The 24,296-nt window shown below is 38.2% G+C and overlaps 1 protein-coding gene across 1 annotated transcript in view; it reads left to right on the top strand.

Moving 5' to 3' along the window:
• The window catches only part of DCHS2 (dachsous cadherin-related 2), a 108,523-nt gene that overhangs the window by 21,630 nt on the left and 62,597 nt on the right, over positions 1–24,296 (top strand). Inside the window, exon 2 of the mRNA XM_053941320.1 lies at positions 22,620–22,811. Coding sequence (XP_053797295.1) covers positions 22,620–22,811 — 192 coding nt within the window. The remainder of the gene's footprint in view (positions 1–22,619; positions 22,812–24,296) is intronic.

The following is a 24,296-nucleotide window of genomic DNA, read 5'->3' as shown; positions in this document are numbered from 1 at the left end:
AGCAGGTAGAGTTACAGTAAAGGAGTTGTATGCATTATGTTCTGGGACAAAAGCAGGGAGTGTAGCTGCTGCTTCTTGGAAGTTGAGAGTTTATGGAACAGAGCTCTGGTGCTACCTCCTTATTCAGACTCTTGGATGGGATGCATGGCACTGCCAGGTGATATATGCAAAGAAGTCATTAAAGTGCAAAATTAAGCACTGCTGTGTGACATTAATGACTGGAAAATGAGCACATTAAGTCTAATTTATAAAACTTGTTAATGTCCTGGGGTTTGTTAGTGTGAGAGAAAAAAAAAATCTATTTTTCTTAAGCACATTGAATGATACTATAAAAATACTGTTTTCACCTCCTTGGGTGATTTTTGTTTAGTAGTTACATAACTTCTTAGCCTGTTGCAATGGCCATATTGAAAAGGTGTGGTGAAGTATTACCTTAATAAGTTTTAAGGTCTCCTCTTCAACTATGTTCCTGTGGTTTTGAAAGGGAAGGGGTTTTTATGTTTGTCAACAAGAATACTTGAACTTAACAGATAAAATTGTATAAATAGGGTTGAAAATGTGAGAATGCTCCTCCACCTCCTCAACATTTTCTCAGATCTCCTTCCTGTAATGGATGCCCACAATGTACTTTATTTCAGCCCTGAATGATAGTAACTCTTTTGCTGTAGTTTCATTCCAGTGATTCTGTTCCTTTTCCTCTCCATGTTTATGTAACTGTGTTATCACCAAGTGGCCCTCTGACTCTCCAGAATCTGCCAGTGCTGCTGAAAGCCTTCACTCTTGCACTGTGGGACCTGACTGAACCACAGCTGAACATTCTTCCCACTGAACAGCTGTTTCAGTGTTCATTGCCTCATTGAGAAGGGAAGTTCTGTAATCATCTGGAACAATTTCATTTTGTTCAAGGGAAGAATTTTTTTCAAGGACACATCTTTCTCATTCAGAATTGAGTGGTGCTTTCAGCCATGGTTCTCGTAAGCCTAGTATTTGACCTGCTATTTAATGGAGGGGTTAGTCATAGGAGAATAAACTGGGAGGAGATGTGCTGAGTGCTGTGCTGCCTTCCAGGATTTGAGGCTGTGGTGTGTTCAGTTATCTGCTCCGTTGCAGTCAAACTTGTGAGGCCTAAAGGTGGAAGAACTTGGGATCACTGTGATGAAATCCAGCTGTGGCAGGAATGGACACCACCCACCCACCAAATCCCTCCATCTCCTCCCCCCACCCCCGTAGCTGTTCTGACTTTGAGAGTTTGGGAGGGATGTTAAATTCAGATGAATACCAAAGCAGGTAGCCTAATATTCTGTAGGGAGATTACAATTTATATGAAGGATACTTGTAAGGTGTTAGGTTTTTATAACAGCTCTTCTTTTCCACTAGGACAATCTTAGGATTGCTAGGGTTCAATCAGCTGTCCATTACATATCCTACATCTTGGATTCCTGTGAAATCATGCTCTTGTATATCATAGCAGAGAGGCATGTTGGCAGTACATAAGCCACATTTAATTTTTCCCCAGTGGTTTTGGGGAGAGGAAGAACAGGAACACTTGGATTTTTCTGAAGAGTTCTAAATCCAGCTCACCACAAGCCCAATGACCCCTGTGAGGTGTTTATGGCAGTAACATCCTCAGCTGGGAGGAATCCCCCTTCTTGGCAGCTCCTGAATAGACTTAGAGGCAATTCTTGTCAAGTGTCTCACTTGGCTTCCTCAGGAACGGGGGAGTTTACAGACAGTAAGTAAATAAGGGAGTTGAATAAATGGATAGCCAAATGTGGTGTGCTTCAAAGGAGATCCTTCTCAAAAGATTTTTAAAGGGAATATGACATAACTGAAAAACAAGGGGGAAAGGTAAATTTACCCTGATCTTAAAAACCCAAATTCTTAGGAAGAGCTTTGTAGCATGTTACAAGTGAACAGTCGTACTTTTATACCTTCTTAGCTTTCATGAATGGGACTGGGTATCTTGGACTTGTTACTGCTGTTTCATTTGTCACAGAACACACTGTGAAAGAAACTAGTCCTTTTGGCAGCCAAGTGAAAAACAAAACAGTCCAAAACTGCACAGATAGTGAAACCTCTGTACTAAAAGTGGGTTCCTTTGTGGTTGGTGCAGATATACTCCAACAGGAACTTGTCCTGTCAGAGTAGAGAAGGGGTTTCATTTTGCCAGGGCTGGCTGTTTGAGGCTTTTATGGGAACCAAATGTATGTTAAGGAAATATGTGAGAGTTTCCCACAAAATTAATAAAGTCTCATTAGACTTGTTGACATTAAAATGTCCAAATGCAGTTGTTCACATGACATTATCTGGTTGCACACAAAATGACTGCTGTATGACCTTTAAAATTTGATAAAAGTAGTATGTGATTGTGGACAGGTTAACCCAATAGACAAAATAATAATAATTATTTTACTGACTGATTAAAGCTCAAAGAGAGGGAGAGTAGATATGTTTAACTATAACCTAGCCAAAGAAAATAAGGACCAAGACCTCAGCAGTAGCTCAGACTTATGGGATTCTGATGCTCACTGAAAAAAGGGGCTAGTATCAACTATATACTAGCTTAAGATTAATGAAACATTGGTAATTTTGCATCTATATTGTAACAATATTTGTGTTGTTAAGCATGTTAATGTGAGACAGCTGCTATAGCTTCATACAGAGACTATGTCCACATAATGAGCTGCTTTTGCATGCACCAGAGAGGATCTAGTACTAGTCATACTTTAAAGTGGTGTAGAAAAATCCTGTTTCACCTCAGAACTTTGTCATGCCACTAAACAAGCAGGTTTTTCTGATTTCCACTGATTCAAAGTTCAAAACTGTAAATCCTTCTTATCTGCAAAGCAGCAGAAACAGCTTTCCTAACTGCTATTGGTAACACATGTGAAGATGAGCAGCTTTTAAAAATTGTCAATGATTAGTAGGCCCATGGATGAAGTCAGATGATCTTTGGAGTTAGCATAATTCCTCAAAGAATGCAGAGGAGCTGCATATAAAGTAAAACAGACATAGTACATGCATGCTTACCACAGTATTTGTTAACTAAAGGCTGTGACTTTCTACACTTGATCTTTCAAGTTATGTAATTTGCCCTCATGAAGTTACTGGTTTTGCATTAATGAGTTTGATTTCAAGGTGAGATCTCTCTGATAGACCTGTTTATATGATAAGCAGGTATTCATTAAGGATTTAAATCTTTTGTTAAGGTTTGCTGTAATATTACTTGAAGAGACTTTGTTTTGCTGTGTTTTGCAGTGAGAGACATTTTTCACTTCTGTCATGGAATTATCCCATTCACTATTGACATACTGTCTTTGCTTTTGATTCCACTTTTACAGTGGGAAATTTTATACTTAATGCATGAACTGTACAGTCTATTTAATTCCAGAAATGTATCTTTTTTTCCTTGTGGCACTCAATATTTTGGCATTGGCAGCCTGAGCTGTGGGCAGGGCTCTTTGTAGTGTTATCATCAATAGGAGCAGTCGTACTGGAAGCGCTGGCCTGTCATGAAGCTGCAGTCCAAAACACCTGATCAGTTATTCAAGGCTTCCTATAATTTGTCTTTATCCCTTTATTTGTTTTGCAAACCCTTGCCAATATTTATTACTAATATATTTTTATTGTCTTTGGGTACATTATTTCAATGTGCAAGTGGCAGATAAATACATGCCAGCATGCTTTTGCTCATGTTTTATCACTGACACTACTTGCCACAGAGTGATGTTATTTTCTATCCTAGGTGTATAATGATCCTTGATAAAGGTACAAGTCTACATTCATTTGCCTTTGAATGCCACGGTGATGACATTATAAAGCTAATTTTTTAAAAATTTCCCAGTCCATGGCTAGCATGTTAAAAAATACTGGAATGCTTTGCAAGGGGAAAGATTATTAAAGGAGGGCAAATATGTGATGACACAATTTGCTTTGAATTTTGTATTAAATCTATTTTTATTAATTTCATAATGAAGAAGAAAGTGTGTAAGATTTTTTTATTTGTGAAACTTCTTAGTTTAAGAATTTTAAATCAAACACTGAAGATGTATTTCTGTAACTAAAGGAGTTATTTAGACTGCAGGGAAGCTAGAGCAAATAGTTATTTTTCATCAGATTGTAGATTAGATGGCAGTACAGAAAGGAGATTCTTGCAGGGTAGAAAATAATGCTGAGAAAGAGATAATTTTCTGTGTGCTGGCCTGCAAAAAGGGCTTTCCTTTTGTCTGGAACCCACAGGTGTTGACAGTGGGGTTGGTTTCAAAATGTGTTGAGTGCTGTCATGGTCAGTTCAAACCAGTCCCTCAGGATTTCATGCAGTAATAGAGAATACTGCCAGTGCTGGGAAATTGATTTTGACATACATTTTGCAAATGCCTTTGCATGCTAATGTGGTAGTGTTATTAATATCCTGAATTCCTTGTACTTCAGAACAATTGGAATTCACAGCAATGTTGCAATTTAAAAAAAAAATCTTTATTATAGAATCTGTAATTTTGTTTTGCCAATTTTATTTTTCTAGTATAACTTCATATTAATTTCATAGTGGAATTTCAGAACTACTTTCCTGTCTTTTCTTAAAATTAGGGAAAAAAGCCCCTACCTGTAACTGCATTTTTCTTCTATCCTGTCTCATGGTTTTACAAAATATTTTTTTTTCCTTCATATAGTTTCTACAGTTTTCTTTCTGTTCTTTAGTTGGTCTCACCCTATCCTTCCTTTACCTTCTTTTATGTTGTATACTTTGAGATATTGGCCATGGCCATATATTTACCAAACAAATATGAACTTGAATTTGCTCTTGGTATTTTAAGTTTGCTGCATGTGAAACTGCACATCTTCCTGGAAAAGTTGTGGCAAGCAAGAGCAACGCATAATGCTGGTATCACTTTCTTTACATGAAAGCTCATTCTTCTTCCTGTTAGTTGTTTTATTTCTTTACACACCAACAAAATTTGAATGGAATTTGTCCTCTTATTTGTTAACTTTAAATACTTTAAATATTAAATTAATCTTTCTAATGTGGTTAGATTAGGTTCCTAAACTTTCTCTTGCTTTTTTTTTTTTTTTTGCCTGCTGGTGGGCTGACGTGGAGGAACCACAGTGACGTCAGAGGAAGTGGATTTTGGTTCTGAAATTTTCTTGGAAATTGGTGTTCTTTGCTATGAATAGGTGAATTACTCTAATTTGCTGGAAGTGCATCTTCAAGGAATCAGAAAAGAGACTTTTGAATGGTGGGCTGTGAAAAGCCAGATGCTGTAGCCAGTAGGGTGTTATTATTGAGGGCACACAATATTAGCACAAAGGACTGTACCACTTGGTACTCGTGGCATGTACCTGCTTCTTTCTTTTAAGGCTGGAGACCTGGATTTCTGTCATCATCTTGTTTTCCTGGAGTTTTGTGCTGAGTTTCCCCTCTGCTCCTTTCCTACTTCTGTAATTCAATTTCACAGCACTGTTTCATAGAACTCAGCCCATGAGTTGATATTGCCATAGCTTGTATTCATTATCCCTGATTGTAGTAATACAAATCTTGGTCTGTCCTGCAAAGTATGACTAAGCAGCTTCTGGTTTTGAAGCATTCTGTAGCTTTTTAAGTTGTGCCTTTGGAAGATGCCTATAGAACCAAGTGGAAATTAAGTACTTCTTCACAGGAAAGAAAAAAAAAAAAAGGTGAATGGCCACAGGATTTAGTAGAGGATTAGTTTGTAGTTCTAGCTTTTTGAATTTATTGCAGAAGTAGCCCAAATCCTGCAGCAGAGAAGGCTGCAGGAAATGGCACCATGATGTTGACATTGGACAAGTGATAGAATCAGAGGATGATGGGAAGGGTCTTTTAAGGATTAAATTATGCTAACTCATGAATCTATCTCCTTTGACTTCACTGAAATATATATATATAATCAACTCCTATTCACTGGAATTGTGTGCTCCGAGCACAATTGCAAAAGACACTTCCTTGCCTTAACAGCTTGGATTTCATGTAATAAAGTAGAGAAGTAGTAGTAGTGCGTATCTGAAACAGTGCTTTGATTTGCCTAATATTTTCTCCTGATAATGACAATCTTTTGTGAGTAAAGAATACCACACTACTTATGGACTCTTTTCAGGGACAGAAAAGCCATTTTCAATTGCCATTTCTGAGAGGAAAATAAATGTAAATCTCATTGTTCCATCTTATGGTGCCTTTGGAAATTGCCTCTCTGGCAGACAGAATGTATTGTAACTTCAAAGGAAGTTTTTGCCCCATAATAAGAATACAAAGTATCATTTCTGTTGTTTATTTTTTCTATAAATCTCTTTCCCTTGCTTACTTTGACTTGCTTATTTTTGAGCATATTGCACAGCCTAGCAAATAATTATTATAATCAAATAGTTGGCGAGAATGCCTCGCTTTGTAGTTCTATTTAGCTCTGTTGCTGTCAAGAAGCAGTTTCTTTCTTCAATGTAGGCTATTTATGTGTGTTAACAGTGAAGTAGGTCTACCAAGAATTATTTAAGACAGCTCACTGTTCATGAGCTTTGGTTGCTACTGTTTGGTTGCTAATTATGTATTCAGTTATTTCTAGATGTACTTCCAATCCATTCTGCATTTGCTTCAAAACACACTCATTTTATATGAGCCCACCTGTGCTCCCAGTGCACGCGACATGCATGACATTACCAGATGTATGTTCAGGCTGAGGCATTGGGTTACTGGTGTGGAAGCAGCTCAAATGACAGAGCTGTGAATTGTAATGGAGCACAGAGCATGGTGGCTATATGGAGATCATGTTTCTGTTTCCTGTCCCAAAAATCTGCGTGTGCATTTACAGTACCTGACTATTAAAGTGCTCAGGCTTCTTTCATTCTCCAAGTATGCATGCGTAGAACTGATGGACCAGATGGAGTAGGCTTACTTTGTGACAGAGCAGTTGCTTTACCACCAAGCCCCATCACTCTCATCATAATTAATTCTTTCATAAATTTCTGAATTGTATTTTTTAACATCTTGTAGAAAGAATTGCATTTTAAAATATGATTCTCTTGCATTTAGTTTTTCTGTGAAGGTTGCTTTTCTTCCACTTTTAGGTTTCACCTCTTTGGGAAGTAGTTCTTTGATAGTAGCACATGTATATATGCATGATCATTTGTTTTGATTGGATTTTTTTCCCCTCTGTGGAATTGACTTTTTCAAAATGTCAAGTTTAAAATTACAATTTTTTCATTTAAGACAGTGGATGTCCTCCAACTGTATGACCCTTTCCATGCCATCACTTTTCTGCTGGAGTTAATTTGAGCTGCAGAGGTGCTGTGCTCACTTTAGACCACGTGAGTTGTTCCAAGATTCCATAATGTCAGTTTTTATTCTTTAGCCTTTCAATGAGTTGATTTCTGTCCTGCTCCACGCATCATTATTGCACCCTACCTTTCACTTAGCACGCTGGAGGCTTCAAGTGCTACAGTAAATGGTGTATTTTCAAATTTGAAACAGCTGCCAATTAAACAAGGTCTATACTTTGTGGTGAAGTGAATCTAAATGTCAGAAGTTGTCGTGGAGATATGCCACAGTGGTGCCTGTTGGTGCCAGATCCAACAGTGATAAAGGTAGACCAACCAATTCCATCTTCCTTCTTGATGGAGGACTCCGGTGCATCATTCAGGGTCAACTGAGAGTAGCTCAGTTAGTTCAGAGCATGGTGTTGGTGACACCAAGCTCATGCGTATAATTCCATTCATTTAAGAGCTGGACTCAATTCTTGTGGGTTCCTCCCAACTCAGAATATGCTGTTCTGGGTTGAGGTCACTCCTTTAAGACATCACTTTGTGACTTTTCAACTTTCATGCCTAAGTGATCATAAGAAGCAATTAATTATTAGTCAATACCAACATTCCCACAGGCGAAAGGGACCTTACTGCAATCTGTGTGGACAAAATCATGGATGGATATCAAGGATTAGTAGATCCTTATCTGTGGAAAAGGATCTTTACTGGTCTGCTCCATCATTTTTCTAGGATAATGCTGGCTCCGTACTTGTTAAGGAGATGGATTTTTTATGTATGATGGCACTCTGCAGATACATTAGCCCAGCTTCCCAACACAGGCTGTGACTAATGTCAAGTGTTTCCTGTTTCAGAAATGGGAAAGAGAAGAGAGAGACTGGTATTGTTTATCTTGGCCAGAAAATGAGTAAAGGGACACCAAGTAAAGGAATTATTAAATAATCAAATATTTCAGTGTAGATATTAGGAGATTTTCACTCCTTGTCTAACAATAGAAAATACTTCATTGCATTGAAAGGGCATAAATTAAAAAATTATGAGAACATTCTTCCTGGGAGAAGATTTGTAGCCATGACTTTTCTTGGCAAGGGTTTGTTTTTTTGGTTGTTTTTTTTTTTTTTTTTTCTTTTTTGATATTTATGGATTTTTTTCAAGTTTGATATTTATGGATTTAACACAAGTAAAGACAGTTCATTTAGAAGAGTTTAAAGAAATAATAAACCCCTGACCTTTGGTTATTAGCCTGTTTAACTATTATACTTACATTGAGCACCTCATGGTAGAGGGGAAGAGAGTAGTTTAGTTGACTATGCAGTTCTTGCATCTTGCTCTTCAGATCTTCAGACTCTGGCAGTGACCATTGTCCAGTAACCAGGTCCTGCACTAAAGGTTCAGTTGCTCTGCTCCAGTCTGGAAGTTTTGAATCTTTATAATGTTCCTTCAAAAGTTACAGCTTCACTTGGGAAGGAAGGGGGGAGAAAATGAGATTGTAATGTGGTGAGACAAACTAGGAAACAAGCTCTGATTCTGTGTAGTGGAATGAGATCTTGAGAATAAAATATGCTGGCGTATTTACAACCGAAGTGGAAACCAGTGGTGCAAAGTGGAAAGAGCACACAGAAAGAATCCAGATATTCCCATCTCTCTTCTGTGTTCTCTCCAGTGTCCCTTGTGTGGATGAAATACGATACTTCTGTTGTGAAACTTTAGTTGCTGTGATTCCCATTTCTGTTGTTTAGCAGGAGCCAGGTCTAAGCAAGAAACTGTTTAAAAAGTTAAATTAAGAAACTGTTGCTATGTGTCTGCTGTATAGCTGCTGGTGAGGGAGAGCTACCACTCTCTGAGGAGGTATAGGAAAGGACAGGACCAAGGCCAGGGATGAAATGACATGGCAGTGGTCAGGACAAACAAGCTACTTTTTTGGCCATTTGGTGAAAAGGCAGCTGAGAATAACTAACATCATGAACAGGTACCAATAATATGCATGAAAGATGGAAGCAATTGAGAGCAGAATTTCATTATTCAGCAGTTTGCTATTCTAATGTGTGTTTTTAGCTTCTCCAGAAAATGGGGGAACATTACAAAGCAATGGAAATTAAAGGGCTACAAATTTAGCACATAGATGTGATAAAACTACAGGGATCCATCTGGTTTAATCAGAATATCTGGTCTGTTTATAGTTGAAATACCATGGTTCAAATAGTCTCATCCATTAGTTTGAGAAAAAAGTAATGAGGAAATAGGGAATGGATTGTCTAAAAGCAGCACATGTGATAAAGTGATTTAGTATTAGAGACATACTGTCTGAATATTCAGGGAGGCCTCAATCCTCCCAAAAATTATGGATGTATACATTCTGCATATACCAAGTTGGACATACACTTCTTTTTGGAGTTGCTATGTTTCTAATTTTTGTTTCTGAAGAGCAAACACTGAAGAATTTCTCTACTTGCCAGCACAATCTCATTCTTCTGATCACTGAAGTTGAAATTCATTCCAGTTAACCCTTTTAATAACTGAAGGGGCTAAATTCAAAATGTTCAGAACCAGTTCCCAGAACAGTATTTCCTTTTCCTAAGAGAAAACAAAAGACTTTGGAGAATTCTGGAGCTGAGCAAATGGGCTTAACCATCTGATTTTCATAATCTTCCACTTCAAAACAGCTGACTTCTGCTGTGCAAGAAGTATAGGAACAGTATAGGACTTCAGTGTCCTGTTTTGAGGAGAATTCCTAGTCAAATGAAAGGGATGCTTGAGTCTGTATCACTGATGTGGCCAATTTATACCATCAGCCCCTCTCATTTCTTTCCCAGAACTTAATACATCTGTTATTTTTATGAATTAAAAATTGCTGCTAGTGCACAGTGTACTTTCCTTAAATGTTACACTATGAAACTCAGTCATTTCTGTGCTTGTGTATTTGCTTGAACTATTCCCTCATATGATGTTCCTGTAGTTATGGGGTGTATTTTGTAAAGGTCTTCAGGTTTGTCAGGTACTGGATCATGCCATTTAAGTGCTTATGAACAAAGGCTGAATGTAGGAATTGGAGTTTGGAATGCATCTGTTATAATGGTGGGGGGAGAGGGTGGTGTCCGCTTGTGCTGCAGGTTCATGACCCTTTCTCTTTGTCCCTGTTAGTTGGCTTAGGACTGTTCTGGCCTGAGGTTTTGTAACTTTTCATTTCTGTGTGGTACATGCAGCTCAGTGGGACAGTCTGCTCCTGGGTTCCCATCTGATGAAGGTGCATCCCTTACAGTGACAAATGAAATATTTGTCACTCAGTGCACAGTCTGGATGTGTATCCTGACTTGTGAACATATAACATGCTGGTCTTGTGGCCACCATATAGTTAGTTGGGTTTGTATGAGCAGGCACTGATGGTAGAAGAAAAGGTGCATCTCATGGTTTTATTTAGACAGGCAGCCTGGTCTGAAAAGGGCACAGAGTACTTCTGGCCCCATCATTCTGAATGACCTAGATGTTACTACATTCAATCAAAGATCTGTAGCTTGTGAAGGAGAGTGTATATGCAATTATTTTTATTATTGATGTGTATGACTTAATTGGCATGATAATGTGTTTCAGGTAAATTTTACTAGCCCTTCACCAAAGAGAATTTCTGTTGTATGAATAAGTGTAATTCTCGTAATAATAATCAGGACTTTTAGTTTGGGATTGGGAGCTATTTTATAGTAAGCTCAGTTTCACGTATTGAAAATGTTTAAAAGCTCTGTCTTGTGTAAAATTCATAGTGGTGAGTTTGTCATGTGTCTGCATCTCATTGTTCAAACATCATGGATCATAGGTGATACCCTTTAAGTCTTTGGGAGTGGCTCTGCCACCTCCACATATTCAAGGCTGGGCCATCTGAATCATGTTTGTAAAATATGCCGTTAACTTAAATTGAAGAACTTGCTGGTTTAGTTACATTTATTGTGCACTCAGTGGGTTTTGTATTTCAAACTAAATAAATTACTACAGGATTCTTTTTTTTATTAGACGTTATCCCAGATTTTGCTTCGTGTCATGCAATTGAGGTTAACATTTGTATGTTCTGTGACTTCTGTTCTTTCTGAGGATTGTTTATTGTTGCACATTATTCTCTGCTAGCCCCTAAATTCTGTGAGTGTGAGGCTTGTGTAGAGCAAAAATAGCTAGAAATGTAGACAGGTAGTGTTGGAGAGAGAAAACAACATTGGTATGTATATGAAAAAATTGATTTAGAAAGAAGAAGGGAAATGTCTCAATACTTTGTGTCAGGCTTCATTTTTGCACCAATTATTAGGAGATACAGAAGATCCTTCGCTAGTTTTCAGTCTACAATGAACAAAATATGAAAATATTTTTTCTCAAGTGCTGTGAATACAGTGTTCAAGCTGTGAGTTTGGCCATGTTTTAAATTTTCCATAAAAGCAGAAATGAACTAAGAGAGCCCTCATCCGCTTACTTCCAAATATAAATTGGACATGATTTATAAGACTCCAGTTACACAAATTGTATGCTTTCCTTAGAAGAGAGTTTATTCTTCTTTTAACACTTAGGAACACAAGATTTTGCAGGCAATAACTGAAAGTAGTGCAGGCCATATTTCTGAAAGCCAAGCTAGAAGATGCTATTAATACTTTGATTTTGGACATAGGCACGTTAACAGATATTCAGAAGGAGTCAGGACAGAAGAGGCCAGCTTTCTGAAGGGATTCTGGAAGACATTTCATATTTGTTAATATTTGTCAGTCTGTTTAAATGAGCATTCAGATTCTGAGCATTAGACATGTAAAATGATAGAAGCCTTTGACTTCATTTACTTATGTGTTCTGCAAAGCCTGTCTTGAAGTGGTGTTCTTGAACCTCACCACGGTGATCAAAATAAAATGGGACAGATGATGATGATATTGCTGGTTATCTAACTTATATTAGTACATTTGCTCTAGTCATTAAAAACCTGATTTTTCATGGATGAAATAGAAGTACCTGCTTTTCAAGAGTGTGTGTATGACTAGGTAAATAAGTCCATTGTAATTTAACTCATTGACCTGGGTAGCAGTCTGAAAGGTAAAAATAGAGTATGGGCAGTAGGAAGCCTGCCACTATTAGAAGAAATTAATAAACTGAAACAGCTGATGCCATGAGGAAAGCAAAAGAATCTAACTTTGATCAACTTGATTGTTCTGTGGTTGTTTTTAGATTTTTTTAAATTAGGACTACTTCCTGATTTATGGAAAGGTGGTGACCAGTCAGCTCGCTGCTCTGGCAAACACCCATGTACATTGCATGGAATACCCACAGCTGTAATACAGATGTGGGAGGGACTGGGTTCTGGGTTGACCCTCTCTGACATCTTCTCTGGACTTGAGCAAAACTGAAACTGTACATTTTCTGAGTTAACCTTCTGCTAGGGCTTTATGTACAGGTTTCTTCTCCAGTTACAGCAGGCCTTCAGCTGGCCTGTCTTATTACCCTTTCCCTGTTGTTAAATGACCATATCTACCCAGGGAGTGCAGCAATTTACAAGTGTATTTGCAAGTGGCAATTTAGGTAGCCCACACATAGTCTTTGCTTACTGTAAAGGTGCAATAACAAATCCTTTCAAGCTGACAGCAATGTAAGTTTGAGTTTTTAATCTTGGCTGCTCACTGATACTTGCTAATGTGACTCGGAAAAGAACTAGGAAAAAAAAAAAACTTCAATAATCTGACTATATACAAATAAAGCTTCTTGGGTTTCAGTCTGTCTTCTTTTTCTTTAAATGGACCACTACTCTTAGTGATCTTGTCCACAACAAAGCTCTATAAATAGTTGTAGTAGTCCAGTCAGGAATACTGGTTGGAGCATTGTGGTTTGCAAGCAGGAATTAGCAGCTCAGACTGGTTTTGGGGCTTGGGAAATGTTTGCACGAATGTGTGTAAGTGTTCAGATTTAGCCTATCTTAAGACCATGCCGGTACATGGACTGAACTTTTCCTGCCACCTTCTTACCATTTGCCTCAGGTCATCTGCATCAGGAGCTGACTTGGCTGAAATCAAATGTTGCACCAATAATGAAGTTTTTATGATAAGCTTTTATTGGATCCTGTTCTTGATCTGTCTCAAAATCCATTTGCCAACAGGAACGCAGCTGGGTGCAAGGTTGCTTTTCTACTTACGGAGTTCTTCTTTCTCTCCTTTGTAGTATCTTCCTGCTATTTGTCTATCACAGATATGAGTATAATCAAAACATTTTTTTGTCATTAGTGTTCTAAGATCACACACATACTCTGAATTCAGGATACATACTTCAATCATTTAGTTAAACAATATATCACATTACAGCTGTATAAGTATATACTTGTTACTATAAGTATAGTAATGATAATTGATCTAAGCAAAAAAAGGAATTATTCTAACAATTTTTAATTAAAATGCTATAATGCATGCTACTAATAAAAATTATGCTATTGATTTGTTTTTCATACTAAGTTGCCCTAAACCAGATAGCTAGTACCTTGAGTTGTGATTTTTAAAACAACTTACTAAATGTAATTCTAAAATAATCCTGCCACTAAAACTTAAAATGTGCTCCAGTGTGCAATCATTAAAATAGCATATTCAGTAGGAATATTTATTTGTGAGATATTCTCAACTATGAAACCCATCACTCCTTGCTTTATGCAATTAGCAGAGAATAGGGAAATTTTTGTGCTCTGCTGTTTCTTGGGAGAGGTATTCAGTCTTGGGACTCTGTAGCTTACTAATGAATAAAAATGGATTTGTACTTAAACCCTTATCTGTGTCTAGCAAGGTCATAAAATCTGAAATTATAGCAGAGTACGTGAACAGTATTAGCAAATGGATGGAGCTCCTTTCACTGAAAAGTAGGGGGTTAGACTTTGGATGTTTAAATAAGGCTTTTGTCATGAAAATATTTGCTAGTTGCTGTTAATTCCTTTTTCTTTCCTCAGAAATACTTTTTTTTCTGTTCTTTCAGTTTACATAGATGATAAAATTAAATTATTTTCTATTTGATTATATTTGCACAATAATAAGGAAGGCAATGTAAACCAAACAGACTGACAGAGTAGATGATCCTTTAAGCAGACATTTTCTGTGCAGGAACTCAGGCTTTGTATTCCCAAAAAGACATTTTTTAGCCTCTGCTCTATCATATGATAAGTAGGCGTTTAGCAGTACAACTGCTTGCTATGCATTCAGACATTGACAATTGTATTTTGTAGTGGTCCAGGTCCTATCAGTGTAATAAGAGTGATAAGGTCAGGCATTCCAGGCTGGACCTGCCTCTCACACCTCTGGATCCTGGCTCACCTCAATGGGATCTAGCTGCTTGTGCTGTTTTGCAGAAGGCATGGTAGCAAAACTTAAGGCATGTCAAGAGTAGCTGCATTAAACTGGAGTGAATTCAGGCTCTGGCTAGCATCAGAGCAGGAATTGCAGATTACAATGCAGCCTGAAATGCCTAGTTCTTCCAGGATCTGGACTTCACTTGCTGAATAGTGTCTGGTGTTCAGAATGAAAGAGTGATGCTGTAATGTACTTAGCTGTTTTCTCCTCCAGTGATTTTAATTTTTCTTGCTTTCTGTAGACTAACTGAAAGCAGTAAATCAAAGATCTGTCAATATTTTTTATTGGCAGGTTTGTTCACAGTCATCAGTTAGATACACAGAAGAGCAGACAAGGCAAAAAACTAAGATCTCATAATCGTTCATCATGTAAATTAAGTTTATTTTCATTTGTTTGTTGTGGGGAAGATAGAGACTGTTGTAAAAATCAGTCTATTATAAAGCAGGTAAAAATCAGTGCAATCTTTTATGAGACATTCATATGTGAAGCGGGGTTAGTTTTACTTTATTTTAAAACCTTGTAGTTAATTGGAATTTCTGTACAACTCATGGGGGGCACAAGTGGGGAAAAAAAAAAGAAACAAACAGATGTAGTTGTTTGAAAAGCTAAAACCAAAAGCATTATCAAATTAAGAAATGTAATGTTTAGTTGAGGTTACAGTGAATGCCACATTTCACATTCTGTCCTTGAGCAGAGAGGCTGCCTGGCCTCTGTCTCTGCTTGCATTTAGGCTTTCCTCTTTTCACTTGAAAGGCTGTTGAGAATTATTGAATGTTTTGATGAGACTTGCTTCTTATTAGCACCTTCATAAAACTGATGGTAATTTCTGGAGTGAATTGGGAATCAGCATCAGCTTCAATCAGGTTAGCAAGGTCATGTCTATGTAGTGCTTATTGTGAGTTGCTCAGCTGTGGTAGTCTCCATCCTATAGCAGATCAAAAGAATGCAGAAAGATTGGCATTAGTCAAGTCCATTGGCCTGACCAGCACAGTGAAGATTTTTTTGCATCAGAGCAAGGATGAAGAGTAAGGATTTTCTTATTTGTTGGGAATTTTTTGAGTGTCTGGTACCTCAGTGGTGGTTGACAAAGTAAGCATCAATGCCAGTTGAATTAGCAGCTTAAACTTCAGTTGTTATTTTAATTTGTGACTTTCTAGATGTAGCCCAGTTTGAGAATGAAGAATGGGGCTTTTTCTGCTGTCAGTGCAATTGTCAAGGACCAGCTGTTAAGGCCTCAGGCAAACAGTTCTATTCTTGAAGTCAAGGCACATGCTTTTAGGACTTCAAGTGGATCTGCAGCTTTATTCCCATTTCCATATGTTAAACCTGCTGCACTAGGGAGCAAGTTAATTGTGGGTGCTGAGGCAGATAGATAAAATTCCAAAGTAATGTATTTATTACCCTCTTTAGGTTTGGTGTCAGCATTACTGTCTGCACTGCCTCAGGCAGCTATGAGGTAGAGATCATTGGTTTGTATTTGATATGCTATTTTCTCACTAAGCAGTGTTGTAAGTCAGAGCACTGGCTTGAAGACATTTGATGATATGTGATTGTGGTAGCATGCATGCTAATCTATCATACAGATACACCCAAGTGACTTGAAAAATGCCTGCTACCAGTAATTTCACTGCTAATATTTCTAGTCACATTTTGCTGCCAGCATCCCACCAACTCAGACTCCTCCTCCCCTTCCCTGTGGTTGTGGACCTGGCATGAAGGTCTGGCAGAGCAGATGCTTCGACAGTAGTTAACCATTCAGGTGGTGCTTGGGCTGCCTACATGAGGAATTAAAACACGTCTCTGGTGAAGGTCTGCCATCAGGTATTGCTGTACTGCCTGGAACAGGCCTGCTGTCCTTCAATATGTCCAATGTAAGGATGCTGTTGATGACTGCAGGACCAGAACTAACTCTATCTATCACTGAACCTTTAACCTTTTCTTTTTAGCTTCCTGGTAGTTTCCACTTTTTTTTTTTTTTTTTTTTTTTTTTTTTTTTTTTTTTTTCCTGTAGTTTAGGAGTTGTTTTCACCATTTTGTCTATTTAGTCTTGTCTTACAGTTTGATGAATATTGTGCAGTACACAGTTATATAGAATCACTAAGAGTGGAAAAGGCCTCTAAAAATCACATTCAACTTTTGACCAAACACTACCATATCAAATAAACCATAGCACTAAGTGCCACATCCAGTCATTTCTCGAGCACTTCCAGGGAAGGTGACTCCACCGCTTCCCTGGGCAGCATATTTCATTCCTTAACCACCCCTTCAGTGAAGAAATTGATTTCCAACCTGAACCTCCCTTGGCACAACTTGAGGCTATGTCCCTTGTTCTGTCTTGTTACCTGGGAGAAGAGGCCAACTCCCGTCTGGCTACAGCCTCCTTTCAGGCAGTTGTAGAGAGCAGTAAGGTCACCCCTGAACCTCCTTTTCTTCAGGCTAAGCACCCCCAGATCCCTCAGCTGCTCGTCATATAATTGAGTCTCTAGACCCTTCACCAGCTCAGTTGTCCTTCTCTGGACATGCTCCAGCACCTCCATGTCCTTCATGTAGCGAGGGGCCCAGAACTGGACAGAGCACTCAAGGTGTGGCCTCTCCAGTGCCAAGCACAGGGGACAGTCACTGCCCTGGTCCTGCTGGCCATGCTCTTCACGATACAGGCCAGGACACCACTGGCCTCCTTGGGCACACTCTGGCTCTTGTTTGGCTGCTGTTGACCAGCATCCCCAGGTCCTTTTCCACTGGGCAGCTTTCCAGCCTTTAACCCTGCACAAGGTTGTTGAGACCCAAGTATAGGACCCGCCACTTCCCCTTGCTGAACCTCATACAATTGCCCTCGGCCCATGAATCCAGTCTGTCTGCATCCCTCTGCAGAGCCTTCCAGTCCTCCACCAGATTTCTCCACCCCCTCCCTGCCCCAACTTGGTGTTGTCTGCAAACTGACTGAGGATGCAGTCAGTCCCCGTGACCAAATTATTGATAAAGATATGGAACAGGGGTGGCCTCACCCAACTGGTTGCAGCACATTTCCCACCACTGTCTGGATCCGGCCATCCAGCGGGTTTTTAACCCAATCAAGAGTACACCTCTCCAAGTTATGGGCTGCCAGCTTGTCCAGGAGAATGCTGTGGGAGGCAGTATCAAAGGCTTTAATGAAGTTGAGGTAGACACATCCACAGCTTTTTCCCTTATTCACTTGGTGGGTCACCTGCCATAAAAAGAGATCAGGTCAGTCAAGCAGAGCCCTGTCTTTCCTAAACCTATCCTGGCTGGGCCTGATTCTCTAGTTGTCCTCAGTAGTGTAGGATGCTTTTATTTACCCTACATTCTGATTTTCTTTAAAATTGGCTGCTGGCAATTAAATTGCTTTTTATTATATCAGTAGAGTTAAAACAATTAAACAGACCTATTGTGCAAAAAATAAATGTAAAAAATCTGTCTCATGCTCTGACATCGAGTCCACCAAACAGATTTTAACAGCTATGAAATCTGTATCTTGGTTAGCTGAAATCAAGTGAAGTAAACTTGACAGAATATGTGGTATGGGAAAAATTCTTATGCTGTGAAGAATTGATTTAATACTTCTTAGTTTCATTTAATTGCTATCACAGATGACCACAGTGATTACTTACTTGACCAAATGACCTGGTCTTTCCAGTGGTCTGGTCTTATCTGAAAGATGTAAAATTAATCCTGGCCACTCACATGTGAAATTCAGCACTGCCAATCAGTCATCTTTAAGGCTGCATACTCTAAATCCAAAAAAATATTTTTATATAAGTTCTGAATCTTTGATCTGCAAGTAATAGGATTCTTTTCTGTTGCAGTTTTGTGTACACAAGGCATTTCCCCCATTTTGCAGATAATGTAAAATATTTGCTCTGCTTTTCAAAATACGTTCATTTGTTAGGAAATAATATCTAGGAAGCAAAATGAAGAAAGGTCTGTATAACCACAGGGACTTCATTTTAATTTGTTGAGGATAAAAAGGAGTGGAAATCTTAAAAAACACACCAAAAAAAAAAAAAAAAAAAAAAAAAAAAACCAAAACAAACCACCCCAGAAGAGTTTTCTCTTAAAATGATTTTGTTTAAGGCAATGTGGAATTTAGTAGCAGATCTATTTCTCTATAATCTTGTTTACTGTTAGTTTATTGGTTACACTATTCAATGCCTGTAAAATATGGGGACATATTGCCCATTGCTATGAGTTGTCATCATTCCACTGAAGTGAATGGAAGCAGCTGAAGATCTGCCAGATGTTTGCTTTCTGTAAGCTCTGAAGTCTCTTCTTTCTCAGCATAGTGCTAAAAATGGGTTTGTTCCCTCTTAAAGTGTACTGCTAGCAATTTTTTTTCTGTTTAAACCTGGACATGTGTTACAGGGTTGAAGTGTGCATGGGGATGAGGAAATTAGGGTAGTTACCCCTAAAATCACAGGTTCTTTGAGATCATCCCCTCTTTCTATATGCAAATAGAAGATTATTTCTGTACTTGCAACACTGTTGAATTTTATTTATTTGTCTTCTTACACCCATTAGTATCTACCACTTCACACCATTTATTATCCTCTTGCACTAGTCTGTCTGAACATCACACAGGTGGGTCAGATTTTTTTACTTGTTCTGTACAACATTTCTCTAGATCCCCATGTTTTCTCCTCCTGAGAGGATGTCTGAAGTCTGACCACTTTATTGGTAGTGTCAACTGGACAGAAGAAACATTTTTTTCTCTGACTGATTTTTAGTCGAGGCATTGGACAAGCTGACTAAAGGATGCAGGCTACAGGAAGCATGACTGATGGGAGAAGTCTAGCCAGGAGCTATCCATGCAATGACTCTTGTTGGCTTTAAAAAAATGTTTTTTGGGGAAATACTTTGTCCTGAACTTATTCCCAAGTTTTACACTCCTTAAAAACTTGGATGTTCAACTTACTGCATTGAAAACATATTTAGTGGAAGGAGGAAGACCTTGGGGGCATAACCCTTCCTTTTCTTCCCCTTTATCTCCAAGATTCCAATCTTGCATTAGGCTTGTCAGAGGTGTTACATATTTGGTACTCTCTTGCCTCCCACTTCTTCAAGGTACATAAATCCATTCAACTCCATCACCTTTGTGATATTGCTAACATAGAACACTCTTGATCAGTCCACTGTGAAAATTCCTGCTGCTGCCTTCATTTCCTCCTGTTTGGCTTGCTGTAACTCACAGCTCTTGGGCAGTTAACAGCTGCAATACTCTGTAGAATTGGTACTCACAGTATGCTATCACAACCAAATGTTTTCCAGACAGTGACTACTGTGTGCTTTAATTCCCAAAATCTTCAATAACTTGGTCTCTTAATTGTGTCAAAAAACTTGAATTTGTTAGCATGTGTTCACGGAATTCCTCCTTCTAAATCAGCTTGCATTTAGTTGATAATCTTAAGGGTCTTTTTTCAGCCTCAGTGATTCTATGATCATAGTTAATAGCTTCCCTGACCTCAAGTGTAGTGCCAGTCAATGTCAGATCTGTCTGCTACAGGAAATTTTTCATTCGCTTTTAATTCCTGATCTTCCCTCTTCAGATCAAAGGTTCCATGGTGAGTGATTAAAAAAAGGACTACTAAGTGGGTAGAAATTGAATGGATGTGAGGTACTTGAGCGGGGAGAAAGATTATATTTTTCTCCAAAACTGGATGCCACTTAGTTCTGCTGCCTGAAAGATGATTATAGTAATTTAAGTTGATCACAATTAGACCTTTAAATTTGCATAGCCTTGAACTGAAGCATTTTTATTTAAATTCATCACTCATTATGCCTTTACATGTACTGCTTAAAGTCTGAGGAGTGCATAATTTACAACAAAGAAAACAAGTCACCGAATGTAATGAGCTAAACTTCTAACAATACCCTCAGATTTCACCTGCAATTAATCACTCATGCTCAATTGCAGACAAAAATGTTAGCATTTACACATGTAACTACATGTAGGCACAGTCCAACAGAACCTTTCAGTACTGTCACCCCTGTTGGATTTCAGGCAAAAGAAATAAATTGAAATACTTTTTCTCATAAGGGCCAAGTAATTATTGTTCCATAACATTAGGGTAGTAGATTACTGAGAGCACACTAGACATATGTTCTGTTCTTGTTTTTATGACAGAAATAACAATGTACGAGGCTGGAGAAACATGCATGTTGTAGACTTGATTTACATACAGCTGTAAAGCATTTTTAGGACTGGATCTTTGTTTAGCTGCACGTGACTGCGAGTTTTGCCTTTAAATGGCCCCGAACGAGTGGTTGGACCCAGGTCAGGAGTGGCCATGCATTGCATACTGCTGCAACTGTGGGATGCAAATTGCAAGGGTGTGAAAAGGGAATGAAGGGCTCTGCAAGCACAAGGCTTCCCTAAAGGAGCTTTTTTTTTTTGTGGAAACTCTGGTATGATGGCCTTTGGCATTGTGAAAAACCTCCTTATGGGAGGAAAAATGTTATGGAGTATGTGGTGTAGTTGCAGTGACACTTCTGAAATACAAAAAATTTTGAGTTTCCATGAAGAAGTGGAAAAGTCTGAAAAACAAACCATAACAAGCAAAAAAGAACAATTGAAATAACACGTGTATATTTTGTGCTGTCATTTTAAAATTCTGATTGATGTAACTTGTCTAGAGTAAGTTTTAACTTTATTATTTGAATTGGCACTTTTTATGTGGTATCCCTTTCCCCGCTTCCATGCTTTTCAGCCTTCCCAAGACATGTTTTGTTCATTTGGTTTTAATTCAGTCCCAGCTAAGTATCTTAGTGCCAAAATAATTCCTGTGTGGGCAAAGAAGGGAGCTTGTGATGCAGGCACCGACTGATCTTTACGGCCGCATTTGTTCTGGTAGGAGCAGCAGCCAAAGGCTGTTCTGGGTCCCATGGCCAAATGACCTGGCACAGCTTGTGTCCATGCAACTAAATTAATTTATATCATCCAAACAGGATGACCTAATCCAAACTTACTTCTAGGAATACTCCCTAGCCTAGAGTTTCTTTTGAAACTCTACCTAAAATTGTGCCAGATGGCTTTCTGTACAGGCAGGCACGTGCAGACCTCCACCTCTGCCCTGGCTGTGGTTGATGGCTGTGGGTCTCACCTTATCAGCCTGTGTCAGATGCAGGCACTGACTGGCACAGGTCTTTTCTGTGAGCTCCCACCAATTCTAACTCTTGGGCTTTGTGATACTAAAGTTTCCAAAGCTCTGTTAAGGCCTTCTCTGTTAATGCCTCTGTTAAGGCATTGTGCTTGTAGAGATGGGTTGAGGGAAAACCCACAAAAATTACCATTTTCAAAGCAAAAGTAGAAAAGGAATCCAATTGTGAAGGAGAAATTCTTTGTGTCTCCAATAATGGCAAATTAGAGAACTGAAAATACTGGTTTTCTTAATGCGCACGTAGTTTAGAAACATTTTGGTAGAAAATAATTTATAAAAATATCACAATAGAATGTGCCAGGGAAGAGCTAAACTTAGCACAAAACACTTGTTATCAAAGATCTTAAGGGAATACAATTGAAGGAGCAATGTACAAAACTTCTGTGTTTATCAAATACCACCTGTGGGTCAAAAAGCATGAGTGCCACCAAGCTCTCTTTCAAGTGAAAACTAAATTAATATTTGGGGAGTCTTTTATAGAATACATTAGGTAAGGATGTCTTGCTGCACTTTGCTGATCTACATGTGACACAAGAGCTTTCTGATTTTTCCCTAAGAGAAAAAATAACATAAAGGGAAAATACTTTAAGGTGTGGCCTACTGACATGGCTCAAGAGCATGGCTTTTCCAGTCATGGGAAAGGAAGAAGATTGGTATTCAAACTGTCAGTAGCTGCGATATTTTATGAACTGCTGGCAGCCAGCTTAGGTAGCAGAACATGTTTGTATTTATTCTGTGTATACACATTTGCTTTTACAACACAAATGGGTTCAAAAATCACAGACACTTTGTTTTAATGAGTGATAGTTTCACTGGCTTCATTTTTATCTCTGTTGTCTCCCTGCAGGTCAAAGCAACAGATGCAGATGCTGACCAGTTTGGAGAAATTGAGTATTCACTTTATGATGGATTTAATTTTTATGAAAAATCCAAAGCTTTCCAGATTGACCCACACACTGGTCAGATCTTTGTGTCTCAAGACATTGACAGAGAAGGAGATCCAACCACTTATGATCTTTTAGTAAAAGCTACAGATGGGGTAAGTTTCGCCTTTCTACACTGCCAGATTTGTGCATGTATTTGCAAATTTGGATAGCTGGCATACTTTTAAATGAGAATGTAACAACTATGTAAAAATTGCATGAATTTGGAAAAAATGTCTTGTTCTTAAAGAGACCAGAAAATTATATTCATGAACTGTGAATTTTTACCCGAATTAATAAGTTTGGTTGGGAAATACCCAATGACTTCTAAGTAAGGTTTGGAATAATGTTTCTGGGATGTGTTAGTCCTTGCTAATTTTCCTCCTCCTTTTGGAACCAATGGACTCCAAGTTAGTTCTGCTCTCTACTTTCAAGATCACTGCAGCAGTAATAAGACAGTACCATGGGCTAGAACTGCATGGCTACTGTGGGTGGCAGTGACTTTCCTGGCTAAGTTCCTTGTCCTTTCTAGCTGGCTGTGCCATTGCTGCTGCTGTGGGTGGGTGCAGCCTCTCTGCAGCTGCATGTCTGAAAGATTTCCTACTTTACTAGATCTGGTGCTTGGAGGTGAGCATTCATGGTACAGCAAGGGTGGGGTAGTTGTATGTGCCTGAAATAGCTCATTGCAGATCCTGGCAAGGAGGGTGAGGAGACATTTGCTGTGGTAGGAACATATTAAGATGTCTGGGGATGGACACCTTGCCCACCTGATGCCATGTAACAAAAAATTTTGCTAGAAAGCTCCAGAAAAATAATTGAAGAAAACTAATCATTATATTATTTTTATTACAAAATATTCATTTTGTGATTTGCAGTCTGAGGTGATTTGCTTTGTAAGGCCCAGTTCGTACTTGTCTTTACCTTCTTTAGCTTAATAGTGGATTGTGAAGAAGCTGAAGAAAAGCTTATTGGTTAAAATTTCAAATGTTAAAATTAATATAAGGACACTTTTAGAAATGTTATTCAGGTCACATTTTGCAGTACAATTTATCCTGAAAAACATTGAAATTCAATTATTTCAGGCTATACAGGTTTTATTTCTTACTTTGAATATTAAAATTACATTTAAGATAATGTCCTAAGTGTATCTAATATAACTTTTTAAAAATGCAGTTTTGTTAGAAATGCTGTATTTTTCATTAAAATGCCTGTCTTTTTTTTTTTTTTATTGTACAGTGAAGAAACTTAGTGAACTATGATTTCTATGTTCATGAGTCGATTAACTTAAATAGCTGCAGTTGATGGTTGTATTAATTATTTCATTTTGGGAACGTAGCCATTGAGGGTATATCTGTTTTGTTGAATTCAGATATTTGTGTAATAGTTAAACAATTTTTTTCTTTAGCTGTCCCAATTCAGTGTTCATTTCAGAGGCTACAGAAATATTCTTTAATTAATATTGCCTTTAGCTGTGTGCTTTTTCTTCCTCATAGATTTCTTTAGAGCAGAAAAAATTGCATAAATATATTTGTATGTTTCCATACTCATCTGATTTGAATGTCTAATAACTTGACCCTACTCATTGCAGGGGTTTTGGACTG

The sequence above is a fragment of the Vidua chalybeata genome, chromosome 4, assembly GCF_026979565.1.
Source record: "Vidua chalybeata isolate OUT-0048 chromosome 4, bVidCha1 merged haplotype, whole genome shotgun sequence".
Classification (NCBI taxonomy): Eukaryota; Metazoa; Chordata; class Aves; order Passeriformes; family Viduidae; genus Vidua; species Vidua chalybeata.
The sequence above is the reverse complement of the archived record's forward strand: the minus strand, read 5'-3'. Positions and strand labels throughout refer to the sequence as shown.